The 27,559-nt window shown below is 45.5% G+C and overlaps 1 protein-coding gene across 2 annotated transcripts in view; it reads left to right on the forward strand.

Moving 5' to 3' along the window:
• Window positions 1-27,559, forward strand: part of TUT4 (terminal uridylyl transferase 4) — a 1,200,849-nt gene that overhangs the window by 251,451 nt on the left and 921,839 nt on the right. For both annotated transcript variants that reach the window (XM_078670586.1, XM_078670594.1), the window contains exon 9: window positions 18,148-18,199. In XM_078670586.1, coding sequence (XP_078526712.1) covers window positions 18,148-18,199 — 52 coding nt within the window. The remainder of the gene's footprint in view (window positions 1-18,147; window positions 18,200-27,559) is intronic.

A 27,559-nucleotide genomic window follows, 5' to 3' on the forward strand; every position in this document is an offset into this window, starting at 1 on the left:
AATTGTCGACCGAAGGTCAGCCGAAGACAAAGAAGTCGCACAGATCTCGAGGGAGGGATTTTGAGGCAGGCAAGACTCTGTTGAAACCCTCGATTCCTTCCTTCCGCTCGAGAGGGCGCGAGAGAGATCAAGCCTTCAGAGACTATTAAACCATTGATGCTGAAGAAGGAGAAGGGGCTCTAGGTGGAGCGAAAGAAAAGAAGGCTCGAGGCCGAAATGGCAGCTGTCCTACAAAGAAGGAGTTCGACAACTCCTTAAAGGATTTTTTAATCCTGCGAGCCTTCGACGTTCCTCAACAACGAGGACGATCAGTTTGCCTTGGAAGCTCCAGCAATACCAGAGAAAGACAAGTTCTACAAACTAGAGGACACCGAAGAGACAACAGGGTGCGACGAAGAGTCTTGGCAAGAACTTGACGCTGAATCCCCTGAAGGAGCGGACATCTACCTTTCAAGGCCATCACCACCAGATGACCTCTCCATGCATAACAACCTCATCGAAATTGCTGTTGAAACATTCGGAGTCTAATTGGAAGAAGAAAAGGGAGACTCTTGTTTTCTCCTTGAGACCCTAATACCAGCCAACAAGGGAATGAACCTCCAGAGCTGAAAAAGTACAAACCATTGACTCTAGGTCCAAAATACATACAGGGAAACACTCAGGCTGATTCCATCACTGTCACAACTACAAGAAAACAGACCAATACCCATCCGACCACAGGTCCAACTCCAGAAAAATAGAGAAAGAGGCTTAACATGGTGGGGAGGAAGGTGGAGAGAGAGAGGCTGAACACAGTGGCATATTGCCAACTCAAACGCACTGTGGAACAGATATGCTACCAACAATGGGACGCCATGGAGTCCCTCATGCATCTCCCAGAAGAGTACAAAAAGAGGGCCAATGCAGTTATGCAAGAGGGGCGAAACATAGCTAACAAACACATGCCTACGATCTGCCTTGGATGCTGCAGACACTGCCACCAGGCAGATGTGCACAGGCACGGCACTAAGGAGACATGCTTGGCTCAGAGTGTTAAGATTCAAGCCAAAGGTACAAGCCTCATAATCAATATGCCTTTCACAGGAGATGCTCTGTTCGGTTTAGCGCTGATGGGTTCTTACTACATCTAAAGGACAACAAAATGGCCAACGCAATGGGGCCACTGCAATATCGAGGCTCAGAAAAATGAAAGCTTTCATCGAGACCCCGGACCTCAAAACTGCAGTTCAGGTGTTAGTCATCAGATCACACAACACTATTGGGTCTTCCCAAGATCTCCACAGCTCTTTTAAAAGCTTGCCTGCACGCAGCCGCAAGACTCTTAACAGGTTCTAGAAAATTTGACCACATCTCGCCACACCTGAATTCACTCAACTGGCTGCCATACGAATCGATAATACAGCTAAAGATGGCCTGCATCACTCATAAAGCCTTACACTACAAGACACCCCAATACCTAGCCCAGAAACCTACGCTATTGGGTGGAAACACTCACTAGGAGCTCCAACAATCTGCTTTTAAAACCTTCCTGCTTCCGCAAGAAAAAACACATTTGATAGAGCATTCTCCGGAGCCGCACCAAGATATTGGAACCCCCCCCCCCCCCCCCCGAGTATCAGAAGAATCTCTTCTACCTCAACTTTCAAAACGGAAACAGACAGGCACATGCATCAACGTTTCAAATTGCGATTCCTTATTTGCGATTTTTAAGGAGTCGCAAATAAGGAATCGCAATTTGGAATGCATGATTTTTTTCGCATTTTTTTTGCGATTCGGTAAAAATCGCAATTTTTACCGAATCGCATGAATTGTGCGAATTTTTAATTGCGAATTCGCATTTTTGCGAATTCGCAATTAGCGAAAATGCACACATGCTGAATCTCAATGAGATTACAGCCAGGAAGGCAGGAGAGTAATTGCACACAGCTGCTCCCAGGTTTGAAGGGGAGGTTTGGCAGTTGGAAGTTGGAGCTCAGCCTGGAGGACCTGCAGCAGTGTGTGTGTCTGCAGTTTTTGGAGAAATGGCTAATGAAAATGCTGAAGCAGAAATCCAAGCCAGGAAAAGAAAAATTTAATTCAGTGACCAGGAGTTGGAAATACTTATTGAGGAGTTCACTGTGAGGCAGGACCAACTGTTTGGTAAACAGTCTTTGAAGGTGCCTGAAGCAGTTAAAAGGAATCTCTGGCTTGCTATCCAAGCAAAGGTGAATGCTGTGGGTGTTGCACATCGTGATATAAACAACTTACAGAAACGCTGGTATGACCTGCGCAGTCGTGCCAAGGAAAGAATAGCAACCAGGATGAAGGCTGCCAAAAGGACTGGTGCAGGTACCCACAGGGATAGGCCCAATACCCCCCTTGAAGACATGGTTGAAGGAACACTTTTACCTGAAGCTGTTGTTGGAGTAATTGACATTGATACCTTCGACCTTGTTGGACTTTCTGAAGGTAAGACTTTTTGAAATTGTTTTTCAAAATGTACAAATGGATAGGAAGAGGCCTTAAAATTATTTAGTTGATGCTCAATTGGCATTTCTCACTTGCAGTAGTTCTCTAACATTTTCAAAATCGAACAATTAATCATTTTCAGTCATGTAGCAGTGCATTATGGGAGTTGTAGTCTGTTAAAAAAATTGCATATGCAAAAGTTAAGCAAAGTTAATAATAATTCAATTATATTATGTTAGGAGACCAAAGTAGGCATGCAGCAAGCGATTTTTGTATGAAAATGTATTTTGAAAACCAAAACAAAAAGTGCAAATTTGAAAGTAACACACTGTTTGCACTATTTCAATCATAGATACACAACAAGAAATTAATTAAAATGAATTGACAGAGTTTAATACTCAAGATGGACAAGACACAGATGAGTCAAATGCTGCAACTTCATCATCCTTAAATTTGGAAAGAAGGCAAAGACACAGACTGCGCCAACTGCAGCAGTCTGATAGTATTAACTCAAAATGTTAATGTCCCAGAAATGCAGACTGTTGAAACACCAGCAACCTCTAACCCAATGCAGAGCAGGCGTAATAGACTTCAACAGTTTTATAGGCACCGGTCACATGCATCACAAAGAGGAAGAGCTGTAGAGGAGAGCAGCACCGGCAGTGTTGTTGAGGATAAAATTCTGAAAGTTCAGCGCCTACAAGGCAAAGATATTAGTCATGAAGGGAAAACTTGGTCACATTGACAAAGAGATTGGTGCAATGCACAACAGTATTACACACATGACAAATGTTATTGATAAAGGGCATAGAACAACATCAGATAACCTGCACCGCATTGAAACATCTTTGGAGAAACTGTGCACAGTAATACAGACACAGCAAGGGGAAAATGCTAAGAGGCATCTTAGAGCAATGACCTGCATGCAGGGTCACACCAGAGGAATGTCTCTACTTTCAAGCAGTACTGCTCAACTCTGTAAGCAGACAGTTGCCATGCAATTGGAAATGAAACAAATTTGTGGAGAGATTGCCAGGAGAATGGGGACACTCCATCATCTTGTAGAAAGAACACAAAGTGATGATGCACCTGCAAACCAGCCAGAAATTGGGGTTATTGATGTTGCCAGAAATGTCAGTGGCATACTTGTCCCAGTGTTACCTGCGGCACGCCGTAGCAACAGGAAAAAATACATTTCAAGTTACATGCCCATGGGAGATATGAAAAGTACAGGCAAAGCATTAGGGGTGCGTGGACGTAAAAAATAGTATGGTACCTTTGAGGTTACATTTTTTTGTCAAAAAGATGACCATCTCATTTAAAAAACATTGCTTTCTGCTTTGAAGTAAAGGCAAAGTAATTTAATGTGTGATCTAAAAGCATTTACATTTGAAGAGAAAAATGCATATAAGCTATTTTCTGTACAATAAACAGTTTACAGTCAAGCACCTGAGTGTCTTGTGTGGTTCTTACCTTTTTAGGTCTAGCTCAGCAATGCGAAGCATTGCGTCTAGCTCAACAACTTATGTCGCCCGTCTCCTGGGAATCTGAGACAGGGGTCGGGCACGAGCGTGGATTGCTCCTCGTGGGTGCGCACGTCCAGGCCGGCGCTGTGCACATCCCCTGCCTCAGATTCCCAGCAAGTCAGCACACAGACACAGCATACACACGCACACGCACACACACACACACGCACCCCCTCCCACCCCACTCCCAGTCACGGGCTCACGCGCACGCACACAGCCCCCCCCACACTCACCGGGTCTCTTGGGCTCCTCTCGTCCCGAGGTGGTGGCGGCTGCACGGATTGGTAGGCGGCGGGGGCAGGCACCGGCAATGTGCCTCGAGCCCCCTCCGCTTCTCTTCCCAGATTCCTGGTTTATTTGTATTGCCATCTCTTCATCAAGCGAAAGACCGACCCGCCTTTGTCCCAGGAGCGTCCCTGCCACGGAAAGCTTAAAGAGCTTTCAAGCACGTTTTTACGACGTGGCCCCTCCTCCCCACCACTAAGGGTAAACAGGAAGTGTAGGAATGCTGGGGGACGTAGTCCCGCCCCAGCAGAAGGCAAGTTTATGCCTGGGGAGCTTTAAACGCTTTTAATTGCGTTGGTGCAGTATGCCCCCTCTCAGTGAAGGATGCGGACCCGCCCCTCGCTTTGCCGTCACCCTTGGGATGGTATGTGTGTGGCGCTCCAGACCACGGCAGCCTTCGGGAGTTGTGCTAGGGACCCTGGGAGCACTTCTAGGCTGCCAACCTGCACGCATCGGATGCCCTGCAACGGCTCTTTGTACGGTATGCGGCGCTACATGCGGCTCTTGACCTGCTTTAACCTTGTTTTAATTAAGTCTTCAATCAGCATTCTGGTGTGCACTTCAATACTCCTTTTATGATTCTTTTAATGGGAGCCTGCAGCAGTTTCTGCGCTATTACCATGTGCTCCTCCATTGATCGCGCAAGGGTTGCTTATCGCGATAGTTCCAGTGGAATTAGCCAATTTCTACTTTAAAAATGTCAGAGTTCTGTTAATTGTTGCAGACATGCATGCACGACTTTGTTATTGCTCCTGCTTGTCACTGGGTTTTACATACCGAACAGTGACACGTACTGTGCCTGATATGATTTTACATTAGCACTGACCCTGACACAGAGATATCTGCAAAGACACCTTGCCTATACTTCCGTACCGGTCTGGACAGAAAGTAATCAATTCGCCCCGTAGCAATGTACGTGCTCCCTTTGTAGTCCTAAAACCACCCGTGAAATCACCCTGCTTCCACCACAAATCAGTGCAAAGGATCTACATATCTCCTACCCACCAGTGCATTCTGTGTTGCTTTCTCAACCTGATTTGAAAACAAAAACACTTTTGTACTACTTTATTCTAACCTGAATCAATAAATAAAACCATTTTAAAAAGAGCCTGCGCTGTTTTATAGGCACGCATTCGTGGTGCGCATGCTTTCTAAATAACATCTGGCGCCGTCAAGGACTTTTTTCCTACTCTTTAGCCTTGCTGCACAGCATCAGGGATGGTGTTCAGCATCGCTAAAAAGCACTGGCAAATTCAGCAAGTCCTAGAGGCGAGCCTATTGACTTTGCCAATGTTGGGGAAGAACCATCCTTTACTCGAACCTACCTGGAGGGCGTCTTACTCGCTCTCTCTGCCTGGTGCAGCCTGGGCCTGGGCAGCCTGGGCTCACAATAACCATTTTACAGTACATGTTGCACAATCTTTTATGACAATGCTAACAAGTATAAACATTCTGTAATTGGGAAGTTGAATTATTACAGTGATTACCGTGCTTAAAATGTGCTTGTTGTGTGTACATGGAACAATATTCGTACTTGAAAGAAGTGCCAGCTCCCCATTGCTCCACATTGTTAAAAGTGCAGAAGTAATAAGAGACTTTTAAAATCAATGAATATTGCTTACATTCCATATGTTTGCTAAACGATATATAGCAGTTGTGTATTGTGCCGTATCACCCAACAAAGTTATAAACGGAGTCGGATATTGCGTGCAAAGATTTTCAGCATGCCAGGCAAAATATAATTTTGCCAGATGGAGCGCTCCCTATACATTGTTGGCATCAGAAGGCTGCTCTCTTGTTTCAACTTAAGGAAGTGCTGACCCTAAACCGAGCGCAACCGAGTCTTATAGCATACACCTCCAACGCCCTGCCCTGAACTCTAGCTCTACACATCCTCTCTAACAGGTAAGAAGCTTAAGCCTTCGTTCTGGTGAAATTTCTAGTGAGCCTCTTCCAAATATTTTGCGCTAAATAGATTGCACGTGAATTTTGCCTCGATGGAGTTGCTGGAACCACCAACACCCTGTGACCAAATTAAATGGATGACAGACATCACACCCATCTTGATCTTATTGGTGATATCACAGTAAGATATACCACAACATTTGACTCTAGTGAAGTCACAAAAAGTGAATAACAGGTCATGCAATCAGTATAAAAAAAACTTTAGTGTTTGCAGTATTCTTGTGGATTTATGGAACCCTACCTAAAAAGTAATGGAGGTCTGTACAGAGGCAGGTCTACATTCGAATGCAGACAGGTTAAAGCAGATTAATAACTGGAGTTCATCATTCGAAGGTTACTTGTCGATGATTTGTTGCTTGTAGAGGAAGGTTAAAAATATGTCGTCATGCACAAAAAAATTCACACACTCACCCTCATACACCCTCACAGTCGCACACCCTCTCACCCCCGCACATCCTCTCACACCCTTTCACCCCCTCACACCCCCCTCACCCTCCTTCAAACCCCCACCCTCACATCCCCTCATCCTCCCACCTCCTCACCCTCACTCCCCCTCTCACTCCCCCTCTCACTCACCCTCGCCCACCCTCACCCTCGCCCACCCTCACCCTCGCCCACCCTCACCCTCGCCCACCCTATCACCCTCACACACCCTTTCACCCTCACACACCCTCTCACCCTCACACCCCCTCACACCCCCTCACACCCCCTCACCCACCTCACACCCCCTCACCCACCTCACCCTCACACCACCTCATCCTTACCCTCACTCACCCTGTCACCCTCACCTACCCCCTCACCCACCCCTCACCCTCACATCCCCTCACCCTAACACCCCTCACCCTCCCTCACACCCCCTCACACACCCCCTCTCTCACCCCCTCTCTCACCCACCCTTTCACCCTCACACACCCTCTCACCCGCCCTCACACACCCTCTCACCCATCCTCACACACCCTCTCACCCACCCTCACACACCCCCTCCCTCACACACACCCTCACCCACCCCCTCACCCTCACCCACCCCCTCACCCTCACACCCCCTCACCCTCACCCTCACCCACCCCCTCACCCTCACCCACCCCCTCACCCTCACACACCCTCACACACCCCCTCACACACACCCTCACCCTCACACACCCACTCACACTCACCCACTCACCCTCACACCCACTCTCACACCCCCTCACCCTCACACCCTCACACCCCCTCACCCTCACACCCCCTCACCCCCTCACCCCCTCACCCCCTCACCCCCTCACCCTCTCACCCCCTCACCCTCTCACCCCCTCACCCTCACACCCCTTCACCCTCACACCCCTTCACCCTCACACCCCTTCACCCTCACACCCCCTCACCATCACACCCCCTCACCATCACACCCCCTCACCATCACACCCCCTCACCATCACACCCCCTCACCCTTACCCTCACACCCCCACACACCCTCAAACACCCCCACCCTCTCACCCTCACACACCCTCACCCCCTATCACCATCACACCCCCTCGCTCACCCCCACACCCCCTCGCTCACCCCCACACCCCCTCGCTCACCCCCACACCCCCTCGCTCACCCTCACACCCCCTCACTCACCCTCACTCACCCTCACTCACCCTCACACCCCCTCACTCACCAGCAGAGCATAACAAAACACAGCATAGCATAGTATAACAAAACACAGCATAGCATAGTATAACAAAACTCAGCATAGCATAACAAAAAAAGCATAGGATAGCAAAACATAGCATAACAAAACAGAGCATAGGATAGCAAAACAAAACATAGCATAACAAAATAAAACATAGCATAGCAAAATAAAACATAGCATAGCAAAATAAAACATAGCATAGCAAAATAAAACATAGCATAGCAAAATAAAACATAGCATAGCAAAACAACAAAGCATAGCATAACAAAACACAACGAAACATAGCATAGCATAACAAAACAGCATAACAAAACAAAGCATAGCATAACAAAACATAGCATAGCATAACAAAACAAAACATAGCAGAACAAAACATAGCATAGCATAACATAACAAAACATAGTATAACAAAACACAACAAAACATAGCATACATAACAAAACATAGCATTGCAAAGCATAGCTAAACATAGCACAGCATAACACAACAAAGCATAGCATAGCAAAACACAACATAGCATAGCATAACGAAACAAAGCTTAGCATAACAAAACATAGCATAGCATAACACAACAAATCACAGCATAACACAACAAAGCATAGGATAGCAAAACTAAACATAGCATAACAAAACAAAGCATAGAATAGCAAAACAAAACATAGCATAACAAAACATAGCATAACATAACAAAACATAGCATAACAAAACACAAATACATAGCATAGCTTAACAAAACATAGCATAGCAAAACAAAACCTATAATAACAGCATACCAAACATAGCATAGCGTAGCATAACATAACATAGCATAGCAAAACAAAGCATAGCATAATAAAACACAACAAAACATAGCATAGCGTAACAAAACCTAGCATAGCATAATAAAACACAACAAAACATAGCATAGCGTAACAAAACCTAGCATAGCATAGCAAAACATAGCATAGCATAACAAAGCATAGCATAACAAAACATAGCACACACAATTCAAAGCATAGGATAGCAAAACATTGCATAGCATAACAAAACAAAACATAGGATAGCAAAACAAAACATAGCATAGCATACAGCATCACTCCGCACCACCACAGCATCACTCAGTGGCACCACAACATCACTATGCGCTACCACCGCATCACTGAACGCGACAGCATCACTCGTTCGCCATCACAACATCACTCAGCGCCACCACAGCATCAATCTGTGCAACCATTCAACAACACCTGGTTCAAATATGTTCTCTCAATGTTTCAAGCTTTATTACAAATGTAACAAAAATATGTTAGTATTTCACTTCTGTTCTTGGATTTTCGTCACAATAAAATACACTGAACATAATCTTCACAAAAGTTATTTACAAAACTTTAAGCTATTGCCATTATGAATTACAATAACTTTTATTTAAGTATTAATTATTGAAAATAATTTAAAAGCCATTGTTATTTGTAATATCAATACATGTAAGTCACGTAAATACAACACATATTGCATTACAAATGCTATAGGTGTCACATTTGCAAAAGTTATAACTATTGGCATTGTAAATGACAAAGCTATTAATTTCCCTATTTTCAAAAACAAAACATAAATAAAAAGTGTCATTTACAATACCCATAGCTCAAACTTTCCTAATGCGAGACCTATTGCATTGCAAATGCTTTTTAAAAAGTAATGTTGTGTTATCTCTGCCCTTCTCCTTCTACCCTCTGCTGCTTCTGGTCCATGTAATCTTGCATGGGGTTAATGAGGCTGATTATCATTTTGAGGTAGTACATCGTCCACATTCAGTACTATGCCTCTCCTAGAGGCTAAGTTGTGCAACATTGCACATGCAGCAACTATTTTAAAGCAAATTTCTCGGCGATATCGTAAAGCTCCTCCTGTTTTATGAAGTATGCGGAAGCGAGATTTCAGCACACCAAAGGTTCTTTCTATCACATTGCGGGTTGATATGTGAGCATGGTTGTACTGCTGCTCTTTTCTGGTTACTGGATTAAGATAGGGTGTTAATATGTATAACCTCACTGCATAGGCACTGTCACCTAAGAAGTAATAACGGATACAATGCATGAGCAACATGTGTCTAGAAGGCACAGCAGTATGTACAAATTATGAAATTTATATTTACCAAGCAAATATCCTTCTCCAAATTCACCAGCAAGCAGTCGTGTGTGGATGGCACTGTGTCTAAAAATATAGGAGTCATGGGCACTTCCTGGGTAACTTGCAACTAAGTCTGTGATGATAGTTTGAGAATTGCAAATTGCTTGTATGTTGAGAGAATGGTAACTTTTCCTGTTACGGAAAATGTACTCATTTTCTGAAGGTGGGCAAATGGGAACATGTGTGCCATCTACACAGCCAATGACATGTGGAAAATGTGCCATTTTGTAGAAATCTAACTTGGTTTTTAACAAATCCTGTTGTGTACTTGGAAATTTAATGTGATGCCTTATCCTTTGCAACATGGCATTCAGAAAAGCATTAAAAAATCTTGAAAGGGAACTCTGGGAGACACCACCAGCAATGGCTATTACACCCTGAAATGACCCAGAGGCAAGGAGGTGTAGTGAACACAATACCGGCACATGGGTAGGTATGGCTCGTGTCCTGCGTGTTTGTCTCTGCAAGATTGGGTCCAATTCAGCAATTAAATCTAAAATTAAATGAGCATTGAGCCTATACTTATCATAGATTTCTGCTTCTGTCTGCCCTAGTAAGGTAGTGCGCACTCTGAAAATTCTCTCTTGAATAATCCTTCTCCACCTTCCTGCTGCAGCTCTAACCTCTGCCTCCGTGCAAAAAAAAAAAAAGAGTGCTGCCATTGTGAAAAAAAGTTTGAAGCTTTCTAGGGCACCTTATATGCACTCTTGATGGATTGGACCTGCATTGTTCAATTTTGAAGAAAATACCACCAGGTTTGACTTCTTCTAATTTTATTTGCGATTTATTAAGAAATCGCAAAAAATCGAATTTTCATGCATTCAATTTTTTCGCCAAAAAATGCGATTCACTAAATTTCCGATTTTTTTTAAGGAATCTCAAAGCATTTTGCGATTCCTAAAATAGCGAAAATACACTTCAAAGATGCATCCCAAAGCAATCAATTGCATTCGCAAACGGCAGAATTTTGCGATTCGCACAGTTTGCGAATGTAATTCATTTTGATGCATGTGGGCATAAAACCTTTCCGATGAGCAAGTTTCTCCCGTAAGTCCTTAGCATCCCCCACCCACCTTGACCCAGTAAACTTCAACTGATCTCCTCTCAACATGCCCCTCTTTTGAATGACTTAACACACTTCTTCATTCACTGTTTCCTGAGGAAGTTCTAACATCATGTACATCTATACTTGCATCTAACCTAGCCCGGTATTTCTAAACTCATCTATTTGATTCCTTGAGTAGACTGCCTGACAAATAAGATGTGACTGTACTGAAATTTGCATTAATGCCCTGAACTGAAGTACCATGTCTTCTTAACATGTCTTTATCGTATTGTACCTATCTATTCTTCATATGTTCATGATTTTAATTCTATCTAGGACCCTACTAAACTGTCTTGATTCTGTTTTACTCTTTACTGTGAACCGCTCTTTTACCCTATGTTTGGTCTTGTTCGCGCTATGCAAAACTCCGAAAATAAAATGAAAAAAATATAAAAAATAAAATTTAGAAGGGGAGGAAACAAAACCCAAAGGCCAACTGGTAGAGCGCCTTTCACAACGGGACGCAAACAAATGGTGGCAGAATGCTGAATGAATCATACATTCACCCCCAGTTAAGAGATCTGGGTTAAATCCATCGTTCGTTTGCTCATCATGCCACCCCAGTTTAGACCCAGCCATATGCAAATCAGTTTTGACCCTGTGCCTCATGGGAACAGTCCAGACCAAGCTGCCAAGCCAGGCCCTCCCTGGGCCGGAAACAAGCATCCTGGGACCGGTTTCAGGGTATGTCACCCTTCTTTATTCAGGCTAGCTTGAATCCAGTATGCCCAGAAGTGGGTCCTGTGCTTTCCATGCCACTGGAATCAAGCTATCCTGGCTGAAGAGGGGTAAAACCCTGAAACCGGTTCTAGGATGCTTGTTTCCAGTCCAAGGAGGACCTGGCTTGGCAGTTCGGACTGGACTGTTCCCATGAGGCACAGGGTCAAGACTGATTTGCATATGGCTGGGTTCAAACTGGAATGGCATGGTGAGCAAAAACCAATGGATTTAGGCCCAAATCTCTGTACTGGGGTGAATGTATGACATTGTTCTGCATTCTGTCCACCAACTGTTTTTGCATTTCACAACTGGGCAGCAATAGCAGCTACCACAAGGCAGCTCACACCTGTCTACAAAACAGACCTCCTGTGAATAGTGGCAACACCTGGCTTGGATGCCCCTTCATGCACAAGGAAGATGCCAAACACCCAGAGGGGGAGGAGCAACAGTTAAGTGATTTGCTTAACAATCCCTGCCCTCCCCCCCCACCCCTCTCCCCCTAACACCAGTACAGGGCAGAATAGGAAATTACCCATAGAAGTGGGGATTAAAAAAATCACCACAGACAAATGGATGTTGAACGTGATATGTCACAGATACTGCATATAACTAATCAGGGAACCACCTCGAATTCCCTGAAAACAAGATAGATTTCAAGAGAAGAGATCATACAACTAAGAAAAGAGGTGAAAGAACTCTTACAAAACAAACACTTCAGAATGACAGCACTCCAAAGAGTTATACCACTCCTAAACAAAAGGGATTATATGGCAGCCTTAGACCTAAAGGACGCCTATCTGCGCACCCTAATGAATCAAAGACACAAAAGTATCTCAGGTTTTCATTAGACAAGGTGCACTCACTACCAGTACAAAGTGCTACCATTCTGCAGTTGCAGCATACTCAAGAAGAATAGGTATCTATGTATACCCATACTTCGACGACTGACTAGTAAAGGCAAGATCAAAATAGAGATGTCAAAAAGACATTCAAACTGTAATCAACACGTTAGAACGTCTAGGTTTCTCAATAAACCACAAAATGTCACCACAACTGGAACAGGTAAAGGTTCTCCTGGGAGCAGCCATAAACACAAAGACATCCCAAGCATACCCTGTCCCGAAAAGGGCAAAGGTGATCAAAGAGCTAGTTCACCTATACCAAAAGGGACAGTCTCTGACAGTGAGGACAGTCATAATACTAATAGGCATGATGTCATTATGCATACTACTCGTAATACAAGTGAGAATGCACATGCCACCGTTCCAAGAATAGATCTGCAACTAACGGTCACAAGTCACCAGGAATTGGGACAATCTAGTAGTTGTCACAGCAAGGGTACAGAAGTAAGCACAATGGTGGAAATTCAAGAACATGACCGTAGGGAGACCATTTAAGACACCAACTCCGATGGTGACAATCACAAGGGATCCATCCCACAAGGCTTGGGAAGCACACACAGGCAACCTGAAGTAACGGGGACGATGGAATAGCACAGATGCACTGAAGCACATCAACTACCTGGAGATGAAAACTGTTTTCCTTGCCCTAAAGGCATTCCAAACACACATCACAGGCCAAACTGTACTAATATAGACAGATAACACAACACTGTTTTATCTCAACGAACAGGGAGGAGCAAAGTCATTCACCCTGGGCGAACTAGTCCAAGAAATATGGCAGTGGGCAATACCAAGAAAGATCACACTGCAAACAGTCCCCCGACCAGGAAAAAAAAACACAGAGGTGGATAGACTGAGTAGACAAATCAGCTCCCAAGAATGGGAACTAAAACACACTGAGGAACATCTTCAGAACTTGGGGAAGATGAGAAATAGACCTGTTCGCAACAGCAAAAAAGCAAAATGCCAGCACTTCACATCCAGGTTTCAACACCATTAATCAGAGGAGAATGTGCTGTCAAGCTGGTCAAGGAGATTTGCTTGCGCCTTTCCACCAATCCCATTAATACCGAAGGTGCTGGAGAAAGCCAAATAACCAGAGACAAACGTCATCATCATAGCACGGGAATGGGCCAGACAAACCTGGTGACAATGTTGGTATTAGGACCTACTAGAGATGTCCAGACTTCAATAATCCAGGCAGAACAGGATCTGCTAACAATACAAGAGGAGAGAGTGCACCACTCTGAGCTAGCAGCGCTCAGTCTAGCGGCCTTGCTCCTGAATATCTAGCATTCGAATACCTTCAACTACTGCCCAAAACAATGGAAATCATTAAGGAAGCAAGGAAAGCTACTACCCAAAAATGTTATGCAGCAAAATGGTGGACAAATAACAATTCTTCAGAAATCAGGATGAATCAAGTAACTAGACTAATGTTATCTCACTCATCTTCTAGATACTGGATTCTAGATACTGAGTTAATCTATTCATCCTTAAAAGTACACCTGACAGCACTAGTAACCTACACCAAGGACACTTCATGTAACCACTTCTTCACATCCTCCGTGGGTTGAAACAGTTGCTCCACCTACATCGGTTCCAGCACCTTTGTGCAACCTAAACACTGTACTAACACAGTTAATGGCAAAACCCTTGAACCTATGCACAAAACAGATCTAACGCTGAAGTCAGTGTTTCTAATTGCAATTACATCGCTATGCAGAGTAAATGAACTGTAGGCGCTAACTATACAGGAACCATGCCTGCAAATGCACAGGGACAAAGTGGTTCTCAGAACTAATCCATAGTTTCTGCCAAAGGTGGCAGCCCACTTTAATATTAACCAAAATATACATCTACCGGTTTTCTTCAAAGAAGCAAAAGCTGACAGAAAGAACCCTACCTACACACATTGGATGTCAAGAAAGCTTTAATACACTACATTGAAGAAACAAAAACGTTTTGTGAAGGATACCAGTTATTTGTCTTATTTGCCAAGGCAACCAAAGGCTCCCCAGTAACCAAGAGGACAATCTCAAGATGGATTTTAGAAAGAATAGAGACTTGCTATTCTAGAGCAAGAAATACACTGCCCGCATGCCCTTGAGCCCATTTAACACGGAAGAAAGATGCAACACTGGTGTTCCTAGCAAAAGTACCAATGGATGCAATCTGCGCAGCAGCAATATGGGCATCACCACACACCGTAAAACATTGTGTGGATATTCAAATGAACAAGGAGGCACAGATGCGACAAAACCTGTTTGCTAACACTTCCTCATTTCATCCCAACCAACCCATGGGAAGGGGAACAGCTACATAATCTAATGCCCAGCATTTAAATCCCGAAAAGGATTCATGCTGCAAAACTAAATGGTTACTTATCAGTAGGAGTAGTTTTGCAGCTGGAAGAGTTTTTTAGATTCACATCTAACACACCCATCATCCTGGAAATGGGAGATAATGCAAACAGGTGGGGATGATACAGGAACAAAGAGAAAGCATACCGGAAAAGAGAGAAAAAAGAATCAGAAAATGGAGACTGCACATCGACATCCGGGGTGTCATCTGAAGTCACACTGTTGACTGGCATACCGCCAAATGGTGGTCGACATTCAAAAAAGACTAAAAAAGGAATAAAGACAATTCCCGACCCAACCACTAGATTGTGGAATAATGCCCAGCATTTAAATCCCGAAAAGGATTCATGCTGCAAAACTAAATGGTTACTTATCAGTAGGAGTAGTTTTGCAGCTGGAAGAGTTTTTTAGATTCACATCTAACACACCCATCATCCTGGAAATGGGAGATAATGCAAACAGGTGGGGATGATACAGGAACAAAGAGAAAGCATACCGGAAAAGAGAGAAAAAAGAATCAGAAAATGGAGACTGCACATCGACATCCGGGGTGTCATCTGAAGTCACACTGTTGACTGGCATACCGCCAAATGGTGGTCGACATTCAAAAAAGACTAAAAAAGGAATAAAGACAATTCCCGACCCAACCACTAGATTGTGGAATAATGCACAGCATTTAAATCCAGAATACAATTTGAGTTGCAAAACTAATCCTACTAGTAAGTGACCCTTTCGTTCTGACTGGCATTGATCTGTTTGAGAAGAAATGCGACATTCAGCTATCAAATGAAGAGCTATCCATCATAGCCCTTCAACAATGACAGGCTCCGTGTCATCCTTCTATTGTGATCGATAAAGCAGGACCGATTAAAAGCCAGTGCTATTAATCAGGTTCTTTTTAGTTCTCTGGTGTTTCAGGACCTCTGAATACTACACCGCATGGGATAGTGGGGAGAAAGACCATATCTATGGTTTACACTTGCTCCCCATGAGCTCTCCTGGTCACCTTGCCCTCTATTCTAGCATACCTAGTCTCTTCTTCCTAATAGTTCTACCTCCCTTGCGCCTGATCACTTCACTCTCACTATCCTGCTCCACCTAATTCGACCCCACTCATGGTGGTCTTCCAGCCTACCCAAAGTTACAGTTCCCCTCCTAGCTGGCCTGACTCATAAGGCCAGATGTTCTGACTAATGGCAGACTTCAATCAATCAATCTAAGCTTATAAAGCGCCTGGTTGCACAAACCGTGCGTCCCCGCGCTGCGACAAGGTCCCTTATCAGGGATAGAGAGACAGAGAAGAATCAGACAATGGAACTGTCCGAAGGAAAGAGCCATGTCTTAAGCTTTTTCCGAAAGACCGTCTCAGACGATTCTAGTCGGAGCTCCACCGGGAGCTTGTTCCAGTAAGATGCTGCAAGGAACCTGAAAAAATGTCCGCCCATCCTGGCTCTTCTCATAGCAGGTATGCGTAATTGCCCCGTACCACTGGATCTTAAACCTCGCGTGGGAACGTACGGGATAAGGAGATTGTATAAGTAAGAAGGGCCTTTCTTCTGCAAGATCTGGTGACTAAAGCACATAGCCTTAAACAGAGCACGTTTCCTCATCGGTAGCCAGTGTAAGGATTCGAGAGCCTTGCTGGATGACGCTCTCTTAGGGAGCATTAAAACCAGACGAGCAGCCGCGTTCTGAATGTGCTGAAGTCTCTGAACGCACTTGTTGTTTGCCCCCAGGTACAGAACATTCCCATAGTCCCGCCGGGATGTCACAAGGACATGGACCATCGACTTTCTTGCTGACACTGGGAGAACATCTAGGGTCTTGCGAAGAGTGTGTAAGACCCCCACACAGTTACCCATCACTCGCCTGGTTTGAGTCTCAAAGGACAGTTCAGGGTCCAACCATATCCCCGGGTTCTTCACCTGATATTTCGGGGAAGGGATCTGTCCCAAGGTGGATGGCCACCAGGCAGATGACCAAATCAGGGGGTTCTTGCCTATAATTAGAACCTCTGTTTTATTACCGTTTAGGACGCCAACTCCTGAAGACATAGTGTGAAATTCTGTGCGGCCTCTGACGACTCTTGAGTCAGGGTTACCACAAGTTGTGTGTCGTCAGCATATGACACCACACTTACTCCAAACTTGTCCACCATCTCTGTCAGAGGGGCGATGTACAGATTGAAGAGGGTGGGACTAAGAATTGAGCTTTGTGGGACCCCCTGATCAAGCTTGACACTTTCCGAGAGGAAAGGTTTTTGTGACACCTGAAAGCATCGGTCGCTTAAAAAGGATCGCAACCATTCCATAGCCTTCCCGCCCACACCGCCCTCATGCAAACGGCACAATAGAGTGTGATGGGCAACAGTGTCAAACGCGGCACTCAGGTCAAGAAGAACTAGTGCCGCCGTCTGTCCCGCATTCCACTAATTTACTTGCTCATCTCTGGGCTACCAACTAAGATGGTCAAATCTGTTTCACTCGCTGCCTTCGGCTCATTATGTGCCCCTCACACTGCTCAAGTCTTCTGAATCTTAGCCTTGTAGGACTTGCTCTTTGCAGAATGGCAGCACATCATCCTAACCATTCTGTAATTTTGTGCCTCTAGTTTTATCTGTGCAGCCTTCACCCTAGCCCTTTGACGTGATTAACAGCAACATGTAGAATATCTCCTAAAAACAAAATTATTTGGCTGTGGTAAGGTGCATTGATGCATGAAACTAATTAAGTCGGAAAATGAGGCGGTGTCACCGTCCTGAGCCTTTTGGATATTGATGTTGGAGTGAGAAGAAGGGCCACAACAAAGCAAAGCACATGGGACCTTAAGAGGTCAAAAGCTTTTTGGTGACCTCAGAAAGAGGTAGGTGTGTTGTTTCAGAGGAGACGTGTATAGTATAAATTATATTGACCTGCATGACTTTATCATTTAATCTACATAAACAAGTTTTGTACATTTTTGCGTTTCTATTGCACAGTGTAACCTTGTTGATCTTGTCTCTTTTTTTTATTGCTCATAGATGACCCAGCCAGATGTTCTTATAAAAGTGCTTGAAATTTTAAAAACCTGCGGTTAGTATTTCCTTCATGTCCTTATTGTGTTTGTGTGTGTGTGTGAGCGAGACATCTGATCACAAGTAAGGGTAGCTATATTAAACTAGTAATTGAGGTGGTAGTCAATGGTCTTAGTATTTCTTTGGATTTCACTATACTTTAAATTTTGTGAAGCCCTGTTCTGTAAACAAACTTCAGAAGCATAGTACACATCACAGCCTCGAAACTATTTCTTCTTAATTAATTACCACAAAAATTCAAGTGTGTGATGCCATGAACTTCTTGACTTACTAGGTGGGCATTAAGTGGTTTACCACTTGTCCATCCAAAATCCGTTTGATTAATCCTGGGTGGTTAGGGAAAGGGCAAGTATTGCAAACAACTAAAAGTAAATGCTCTGCACTGTCCTTATGACCCCTGAAAGCAGGGTTAGAAAAAGCATAGGCAGAGAAAATCCGCACTCCTATCTTAGGGTTCACTTTCTTTATTCACAAATAGCACTTGCATTAAAAACTGGAACGCGTTTCGCCTGTAGACACAGCCTTTGTCAACCATAGAATGCTCTGATTTTTCTTTTCTTTTAAACTCATTCCACAGATGTAGCCAATTGCATAAACATGAAAGAATCACTTTTGTAGTCCTTTCGTGTTTGTAGTTCACATTATTCACATCTCAACAAACACTTGTAGAAAGGTAAAGTTAAAACATAATTTCTAGCAATCGGAACAGTGAAACTAAGGTGAGCGCTGCTATGAGACATTTTGGGTTGTGGAATCAAAGAAGTGTCTTCTAAATTGTGTCAATTGAATTTAAAGTGTGGCTACCAGCAGGCAGTAAAGGAACTGAGATTTCTGTACGTAAAGGCTGTCAAACACTCTGCAATAGACAAACGTAATATGATCTGTGACACTTTAAAAAAATTCCAGGAGCGCACACGAGGCCAACAAAGAGATGAGGTGAATGCTCTCCATGTAATAAAAAGTCATATATTGCTAGAAACATGCAAAAAACGAAATTATGTTTTAACTTTACCTTTCTACAAGTTATTGCTAAGATGTGAATAATGTGAACATCAAACGCGAAAGGACTAAAAAAGTAATTCTTTCATGTTTATGCAATTGGCTACACCTGTGGAATGAGTTTAAAACAAAAGAAAACAGTGCATTCTATGGTTGACAAAGGCTGTGTCTACAGCCGAAATGCGTCCCAGTTTTAATGCAAATGGTGTTGGTGAATAAAGAAAGTGAACCCCAAGATTTGAGCGGGATTTTCTCTAGATGTAGGGAAGAATTTTATTCGTTTTAAAGAGGTGTTTGTGGTATGCCTCTTTCCTGCACCACCGGCGATTAGGATGCACTCACTCAAAACCACAAAACCCAGAGTGCAATACACACATTATATATATCTCCACACGCCCGCCTTTCAATCTGGAAAGACTCCAGCATGCTTGAGTTCGCTTCTAAGAAGATTTATTGGCAAAAACAACGGTAACACGTTTCAACAGCCTCCGCTGCCTTTGTCAAATCAATTGTGGTTGCCATCTTTGTTCCTTTATATAAGTGTTCCTGGGTCTTTCATAAGTCTTAAAGTGACAGTGCATATCAACCAAATAAAGTGACATAGTGCCATTACACTTCAAAGTTATGTGCAGATCGCCACCACATGAATCTATAATTCCAAAACACAGCGTGATCGAAGGCTAAGCCGGCACATTATTGTTGTTACTGCTGCTGTACTGGGTTAACTCCCAAGAGAATTCAAACTTACTCTTGGTACCAAATGCATTCTTAAAACCAGTGCATCAAAAATAAACCCTCACCTCTTTACATCAAGGGGCATAGCTGATAAAGGGCAAGTGCCAAATGCGACCCACTGCTACTGAAACCTGTGATACACAGGGGCCTCAAATACATCATGGCCAGTGCTCGTAGTCACCCAGTATTTTGCAAATATTATACAATTAAACAGTAATCTTGCTTCTTTTCACATTTTGTTGAAATTAAAATGCAGCAAAAAACACAAAATAAAATCAAAAGCAATCACATGCAAATGTGCCCCAAGAAACCTAAAAAACATTGTGAATTACACATACAGGCAATACATTAATCATGGTCTGGATTGTTCTGGAAAACAAAATTGCAGCAGCAACTTCATTGATAAAACTTGCTTCTATATACACTAGATGCCTGAATGGGAGAATTTCGAGAGTTCTTCTATAGAAGCCCCACTCATTGGAAAATTCCTCATAACACTACAAGTGGACATGTAATTTTCGTGTTGAATCTTAAGATGTATTTTGATTCTAACGTGTGTGTGTGTGTGTGTGTGTGTGTGTGTGTGTGTGTGTGTGTGTGTGTGTGTGTGTGTGTGTGTGTGTGTGTGTGTGTGTGTGTGTGTGTGTGTGTGTGTGTGTGTGTGTGTGTGTGTGTGTGTGTGTGTGTGTGTGTGTGTGTGTGTGTGTGTGTGTGTGTGTGTGTGTGTGTGTGTGTGTGTGTGTGTGTGTGTGTGTGTGTGTGTGTGTGTGTGTGTGTGTGTGTGTGTGTGTGTGTGTGTGTGTGTGTGTGTGTGTGTGTGTGTGTGTGTGTGTGTGTGTGTGTGTGTGTGTACACACACACGTACACACACATACCTATACTGATTGATCTGAAAGAGACATGCTAGTGATAGATTCCTTACCTTAGAATATTCCCCAGGCGTCAGACTGGATCCGGAAAGTTTTTTGCTTAGCCGTACCTCTGCGCGCTGGTAGGTGGCATCGTGGTGCTCTGCGTCAGTCACTGGCGTCTTATGCGCCGGGATGACTTTACGAAGACTACTTAGGTGCCACCCATGCGCGCTGACGTCAGTTCTTTCTTTCTCTGCGCAGATCCGGATTGAACACATACCCCAGTAATTTTTTGAGACTTTTGTCTCTCTCTCTTGTTTCCTGGTGCACGTAGGGATGCCCGGCTTTAAGTCTTGTGTGTCATGCCGCCGTAATATGTCGGTGGCGGACCCCCACGATGTCTGCCTCTACTGCCTGGAGACTGACCACGACTCCCGGGACTGTTGGGGCTGTCGAGCCATGGCCCCAAAGGTCCTATGGGAGCGGTGCCGGAAGATGCTGGAGGTCCGGCACTCCTCTCACTGCCGCTCCAGGTCTAGGGGCCGTTCGCTGGACCTCTCGCGGGACCGGCTCCGCACTGGGTGCCGTTTATCCCACCCCTGCCCCGGTTCTCGGACCATTTTGTTCCGGCCTAGGATCCGCATTTAAATGCAGCTCCAGCTCGGTCCCGGCCGGTGCCGTTCCCGGCACTGCTTGCACCCGCTCTGGCCCTGCCACCACAGCTGGCCCCTTCGACTCCGGACGAGGACTAGGATGGCTCCGAGGACCCCCTTGCGCAGCAGTGTGACTCCGAGCAGGATTGGGTGGATGGTCCTTCAGGATGCGAGTAAGCTTGATGTGTCTTCCGACCCGGGGTTTGCCTCCCCTCCGCCTACTATGGAGGAGGGCACTTCCTACACTATTGTGCTGCGGCGGGCTGCGGAGGCTCTCATCACGACCTCCCTACGGGGGCCCTTAAGACCAGCCTCCTTACGGAGGTGCTCCAGATGGCGTCTACATCGTCTGAGCCGCTGCTCCCTTTCAATGAGGCCCTTACCGAAGTCCTCTTGGGCACTTGGTTACGGCCGGCCTCGGGGGCTCCGGTGGATAAGAACGTCGCTAGGCGTCATCGCCCGGTACCTGGTGATCCTGCCTTCTTGACCACTCACCCCATGCCTGAGAACCTGGTCATTCAGACCTCGACGTCGCAGAGTGCCTTTCCCACGGCTCCGCGGATAAGGACTCTAAGAAGCTGGACCAATATGGCGAGAGGTTGTTCTCCTCAGCCACCTTGGGGTTGCGGTCGGTTAACACCGCCTGCTTATTGGGCCGGTATTCCCACGCGGTGTGGGATTCGGTAGCAGAGGTCCTGCCTCAGTGCTCTGAGGAGGTCCAGTCTGTCCTTTCCCAAGCGATTGCGGAGGGTAAGGATGCAGCGAAATTTGCCATCAGGTGTGGTCTGGACACGGCTGATTCCTTGGGCAGGGCGATTTCCACGACAGTGGCATTGCAGCGCCATGCCTGGCTGCGGTCCACCGGGTTCTCGCCCAATGTCCTGGGCTTGCTCATGGGCATGCCCTCTGATGGCTCCCGCCTCTTTGGCGACAAGGCTGACAGTGCCATGGAGCGCTTTAAAGACTCGCGGGCCACGGCCAAGTCCTTGGGTCTTTCTACGAAGAGCCCTGCCACGCCTGGGTTTCATTCCTTTCGTAGCCAGGGTAAAAGCACCCAAGCACGCTCCTCCGCGAAGCCTGCGCAGAGCCAGTCTCAGCGCGGCTGCGACGTGGCTTCCGCAGGGGCGGATCTGGTAACCAGCGAGCGGGTCAGTCCACTTCCACCCCCGCTGCTTCCACCTCTAAGCCTTCCTAAGCTGAGCTTCAGGGAGCACCCCACACAGGTGGGTGGCAGGGTCCGCCACCACCTCCACCACTGGCGCGCAATCACATCGGACAAGTGGGTGCTGCAGATAATCTGTCAAGGTTACACGCTCCCCTTTCTGCCCTCCCGTCCAGCCATGCCCCCTCGGTACCATCACATGTCAGGGATCATTTGGCTCTTCTCCATCAGGAAGTCTTGGCCTTCTTGGTCAAGGGTGGCCATCGAGCGCTTTCATGGGCAGGAAGTATGGAGTGGTTGTTATTCCCACTACTTTCTGGTCCCCAAGAAGGACAAGGGGGCATGTGCCCTATCTTGGACCTCCGGGACGTCAATCGCTTCCTCCGGAAGGAGAATTTCAAGATGCTGACTCTGGCTCAGGTCCTGGCTGCCCTGGACTTTGGCTACTGGATGGTAGCGTTAGACTTGCAGGACGCATATTTTCACATCCCCGGCCCACCAGCTCTATCTGCGGTCCACGGTAGGCCAGGAGCATTTTCAGTTTGCCTTGCTCCCCTTCGGCCTCATCAGTGCCCCTCGGGTGTTCACGAAGGTGATGGTCGCAGCTCATCTGCGCAGGTTCCCCTACCCCGACGACTGGCTGTGGAAGGCGGGCTCGCCCCAGGCAGTTGTCACTCACCGCCAGACTACTTCTGACCTCCTGCATTTGCTGGGGTTCTCCATCAATGTGCCGAAGTGGCACTTGAGTCCCTCTCAGAAACTCCCTTTCATCGGAGCAATTCTGGATTTGACGCTGTCGGGTTTATCCTCCCGAGCAGCGAGTCTGGATATTCAGGCTATGATTCCGCTCTTTCAGCCTCTATCCCGGGTTAGTCAGGTTGACCCTCCGGCTTCTGGGCCTGATGGCCTACTGCATCCTGCTGGTGACATGCCAGATGGCATATGCGGGCTCTTCAGTGGGACCTGAAATTCCAGTGGGCACAGCATCAGGGCAACCTGTCAGCTCACGTCCATTTCTGTATACGCCTGCAGGTGGAACAGATTTGTGGCGTGGTGCGCAGCAAAGGCTGTGGATCCCCTTTCTGCCCCTCTTTCTGAGGTTCTTCTGTTCCTTCTCTCTTTGGCCGAGCAGGGCTCTGCTCTGGGCACTATCAAAGGTTATCTTTCGCCCATCTCTGCCTTTCTGCGGCTTCCAGATCAGCCTTTTCTTTTTTAAGTCCCCGGTTGTTAACCGTTTTCTTAAAGGCATTACGCATATGTTTCCACCCGTACTCTTCATAATGCCTCAGTGGGACTTAAATCTTGTCTTGACTTTTCTGATGTGCGCTCCCTTCGAGCCCCTTCATAACTGTTCTTTGCATCTTCTCACTCTAAAGACAGCTTTCCTGGTTACTATCACCTCTGCCAGTAGAGTGAGTGAGCTCCAGGCCCTTTCTTCTAAACCTCCTTTCCTTTCTGTTCATCCGGACAAGGTGGTTTTGAGGACCCGTCCTTCTTTTCTGCCAAAGGTTGTCACTCCCATCCACATCGGGCAGACCATCACTTTGCCCACCTTCTTTCTGCCTCTGCATCCTTCAAGGGAAGAGGAGAGGTTCCACCGTCTGGACCCAAAACGTACGCTCGCATTCTATCTGCAGCGTACACAGCAGTTCCGGGTGGATGATCAGCTTTTTGTTGGCTAAGTGGGCGCCAAAAAAGGTTGGGCTGTGCACAAACGGACCTTGGCCAAGAAGGAGGCTCCTGTGGGGCTGCGTGCCCATTCGACCAGGGCTACTGCAGCCACTACTGCCTTGGGACGCAGCGTTCCCTTGCAGGACATTTGTCAGGCAGCTACGTGGGCCTCGCTGCACACGTTTACCAAACACTACTGCCTTGACAGTCAGGTCCGGAGAGACAGCTTCTTTGGCCGTTCTGTGCTCCGTGACTTTCTGGTGTAATCCTGTTTGCAGACCCACCACCGGGGTTGGTATTGCTGCGGTATCTATTTTAAGGTATGGAATCTATCTCTAACGTGTCTCTTTCAGATGCACAAGTTACTACTTGTGTAACGATATATCTGTAAGAGACATTAGTTAGTGATAGATTCTTTACTGCTCCACCCATCCTCCCCGTTCTCCGAACTGATTACAAGGGTGAAGGTCATCCCCTTTTAGGGCCCTAGTTTTATGCACCAATGGTCAGTATCTTGCATGGCTCAGTGTTTCGGAGCGGAAAGTCGTTTACAGAACTGACGTCAGCATGGGTGGCGCCTAAGAAGTCTCCGTGATTTCATCCTGGCGCTTATGACGCCAATGACGGACGCCGAGCCGCACGATGCCACCTACCGGCGCGCAGGGGTACTGCTAAGCAAAAATATTTCCGGATTCAGTCTGACGCCTGAGGAATATATTCTAAGGTAAGGAACCTATCACTAACTAATGTCTCTTACTGATATATCGTTATACAAGTAGTAACTTGTGCATTCTACTTCCTGCAGTGTCTTTACCTGATGCACATCTGCAGGCGAGGGACTATATCCTTAAACTTTAATAGCTCACCTGAGACAGTAGGGGCTGCTTGAATCCATCTTGACACTGGAAGCGATGCAATGGTAACGTCACTGGTGTCATGAAGTACCTATCCTGATGCATCACCAATGGTTGCCTTACATTATAGCCTTGTCGGCATACCTTTGCGACCTAGACCAGTCATCCCTTTTCAAGTCTTCAGCAATGTTAAGATTTCTGAAGGCAAACCTGTTTCCACTCATTCCTTTTGTATCGCCACAGTGGGATCTGAATCTGGAGTTGATCTGGAGTACTCTGTTCGACCCTCCCTCCATAGTTGTCACTTAAGACTTTTGACATTGAAAATAGTTTTTCTGATTGCTGTCCCTTCGGCAAGGCGTGTCTGAGTTGCAAGTGCTGAGTGTTTGTCCACTGGAATACTTGCATCTGCCTGGACAAGTTGGCCCTATGAACTGAAGTGGCCTTCTTCTCACAGTTGGTGGCCATCTACAGCAAGCAATTACCTTTCCCACTCTTTACCCTCCAACCCATCCCACTAAGGAGGAAGAGAGACTACACCAGCTGAACCCCAAAATGGGTAATACATTTTTACATTGACCGTGCCAAAGAAATCTGGTCTGAAGGCAATCTTTTTGTGGGATACATGGACAGCAAAAAGGGTAAAGGCAGCCCAGAAGAGAACCTTGTCATGTTTGATCATCTTGATCAGCCAGATAAGCAAGGACCTTGCGAAGAAATAATTGCCACAGATTTTAGGCCCATTCTACCATGGCAAAGGGTTCCACCTTGGTTTTGTCCCGAAGTGTTCTGCCAAGCATCAACATTGGCTTTCCTTTGCCAAGCATTACTACCTGGATTCGGTGGTGAGAAGCGATGGTCATTTTTCACACTTGGTGCTCAGGACTTTTCCTTATTTGCCCAATCCTTCAGACCCACTTTCTATTCAACAGATAGAAGTATCCATCAGAAGAAAAAACTACTTACTATCGGTAACAGTCTTTCTGGTGTATGCTCTTGTCTACTTGCAGATTCCTCTCTGACCCCTCTCTATTCTGACAGTTGGTCATGAGGCCCAGTAAAAATATGTTCCAGGAAGGTTGTAGCACTGCGCTGCCTCGTGTGATGTTGTTCTTTGTCTTTGCATTTCCATGCAGGGAAAAAGTGGGACAGAAACTGACGACAATGTTCTGGGGTAGACACTTTATGGCTCTAGTGACCTCAACAGCTCTTTGCCTCAGGCAGAGAGATGGAGTAAATTGCTCCATGCTGGCACAGGTAATCTATGAAAGTTTCCACATCCAGTCTGGTGCCTGGAAATTTTCAACAGGCAAGGAATCTGCATGTAAATAAAGTATTTGTTAGAAAGGTTGTTACCAAATGTAAATAACTTTCTTCCTGACTCTAGGCCCATCATCACAGTGCAGTCTCCTGTCTAGTCAAGTAAAATTCCTCACTTGGTGAAACTCAATCAACCCTGGCTTTTTGCAGGGAACAGGTTTCCACAGAAACATCTGTTTCTCCTAGATAATACATTGTGTATTTCTCTTCCAGGGGATACTCATTAATAGTCATAAGCACTGAATAATCTCCACCCATGAGCGGGAACCCGGAGCACATAACTAAATACATATATGTGTGTAAATATATAACAAGAGTACATAGTACTAAACAAATTATACACCTATACATGTATACACTAATAATATGCAGCCCAACCATAACCTATAGGCTAATAAAGCCATAATTACATATTTTCTGCAGAATGAAAATAAACCATAGAAACAATGCAAGAAAAAGGCAGGAGCCTAAAATGCATTCCACAGACAGAAAACCTTTTATTTTCATCTAGAAAACTGTAATAAAAGGCAATTAACCTATGTAGGCTGCATAAAGAAATAACATCCCTGTACAGAAAATCAGACTGGCACCTCGCCTTTAAGGCCTCAGAGTATCTGAACACTTTGCCTTTAAGGCCTCCATGGGAACTCTGCTCCCATCATGCCCCACAGGTGACACTTAGGTCAGTTCTTTTTTCCGGCTTGTTCTGTGAGGAACCTGGAACTTGAGCTCTGGTGAATTTGATTGTTTTTCAGTCAGAATTTGGTTTTTTCCTGTCTTATTTGACAGTATTTGTTGCTGGTGGTAATATTGTACCTTTTCTGACTGATTCTTCTAGAATTTTTTAGTCAGTTATGCCACCTTTATTCTACAACTGTCCTTCCTGTGGGAAGAAGATGTCAAAAACAGATCCCCATTCTGTTTGTGTGGTTTGTCTACCTTCCACACATGATGTGGAAAAATGTTATCATTTCCTCAAGCTTTCAGAAGAACTTTAAAGGAAAGAGAGGAGATTCGATTTTTGGGACTTCTGGAGAGGGAAAGGCAGTATGAAAAGGGGGCAAAGAAGTGAGTTGTCATCTGGAAGACCCCCCTCTTCGTCAAAACATTGAA

Source organism: Lissotriton helveticus, chromosome 1_2 (genome assembly GCF_964261635.1).
Source record: "Lissotriton helveticus chromosome 1_2, aLisHel1.1, whole genome shotgun sequence".
Lineage (NCBI taxonomy): Eukaryota > Metazoa > Chordata > Amphibia > Caudata > Salamandridae > Lissotriton > Lissotriton helveticus.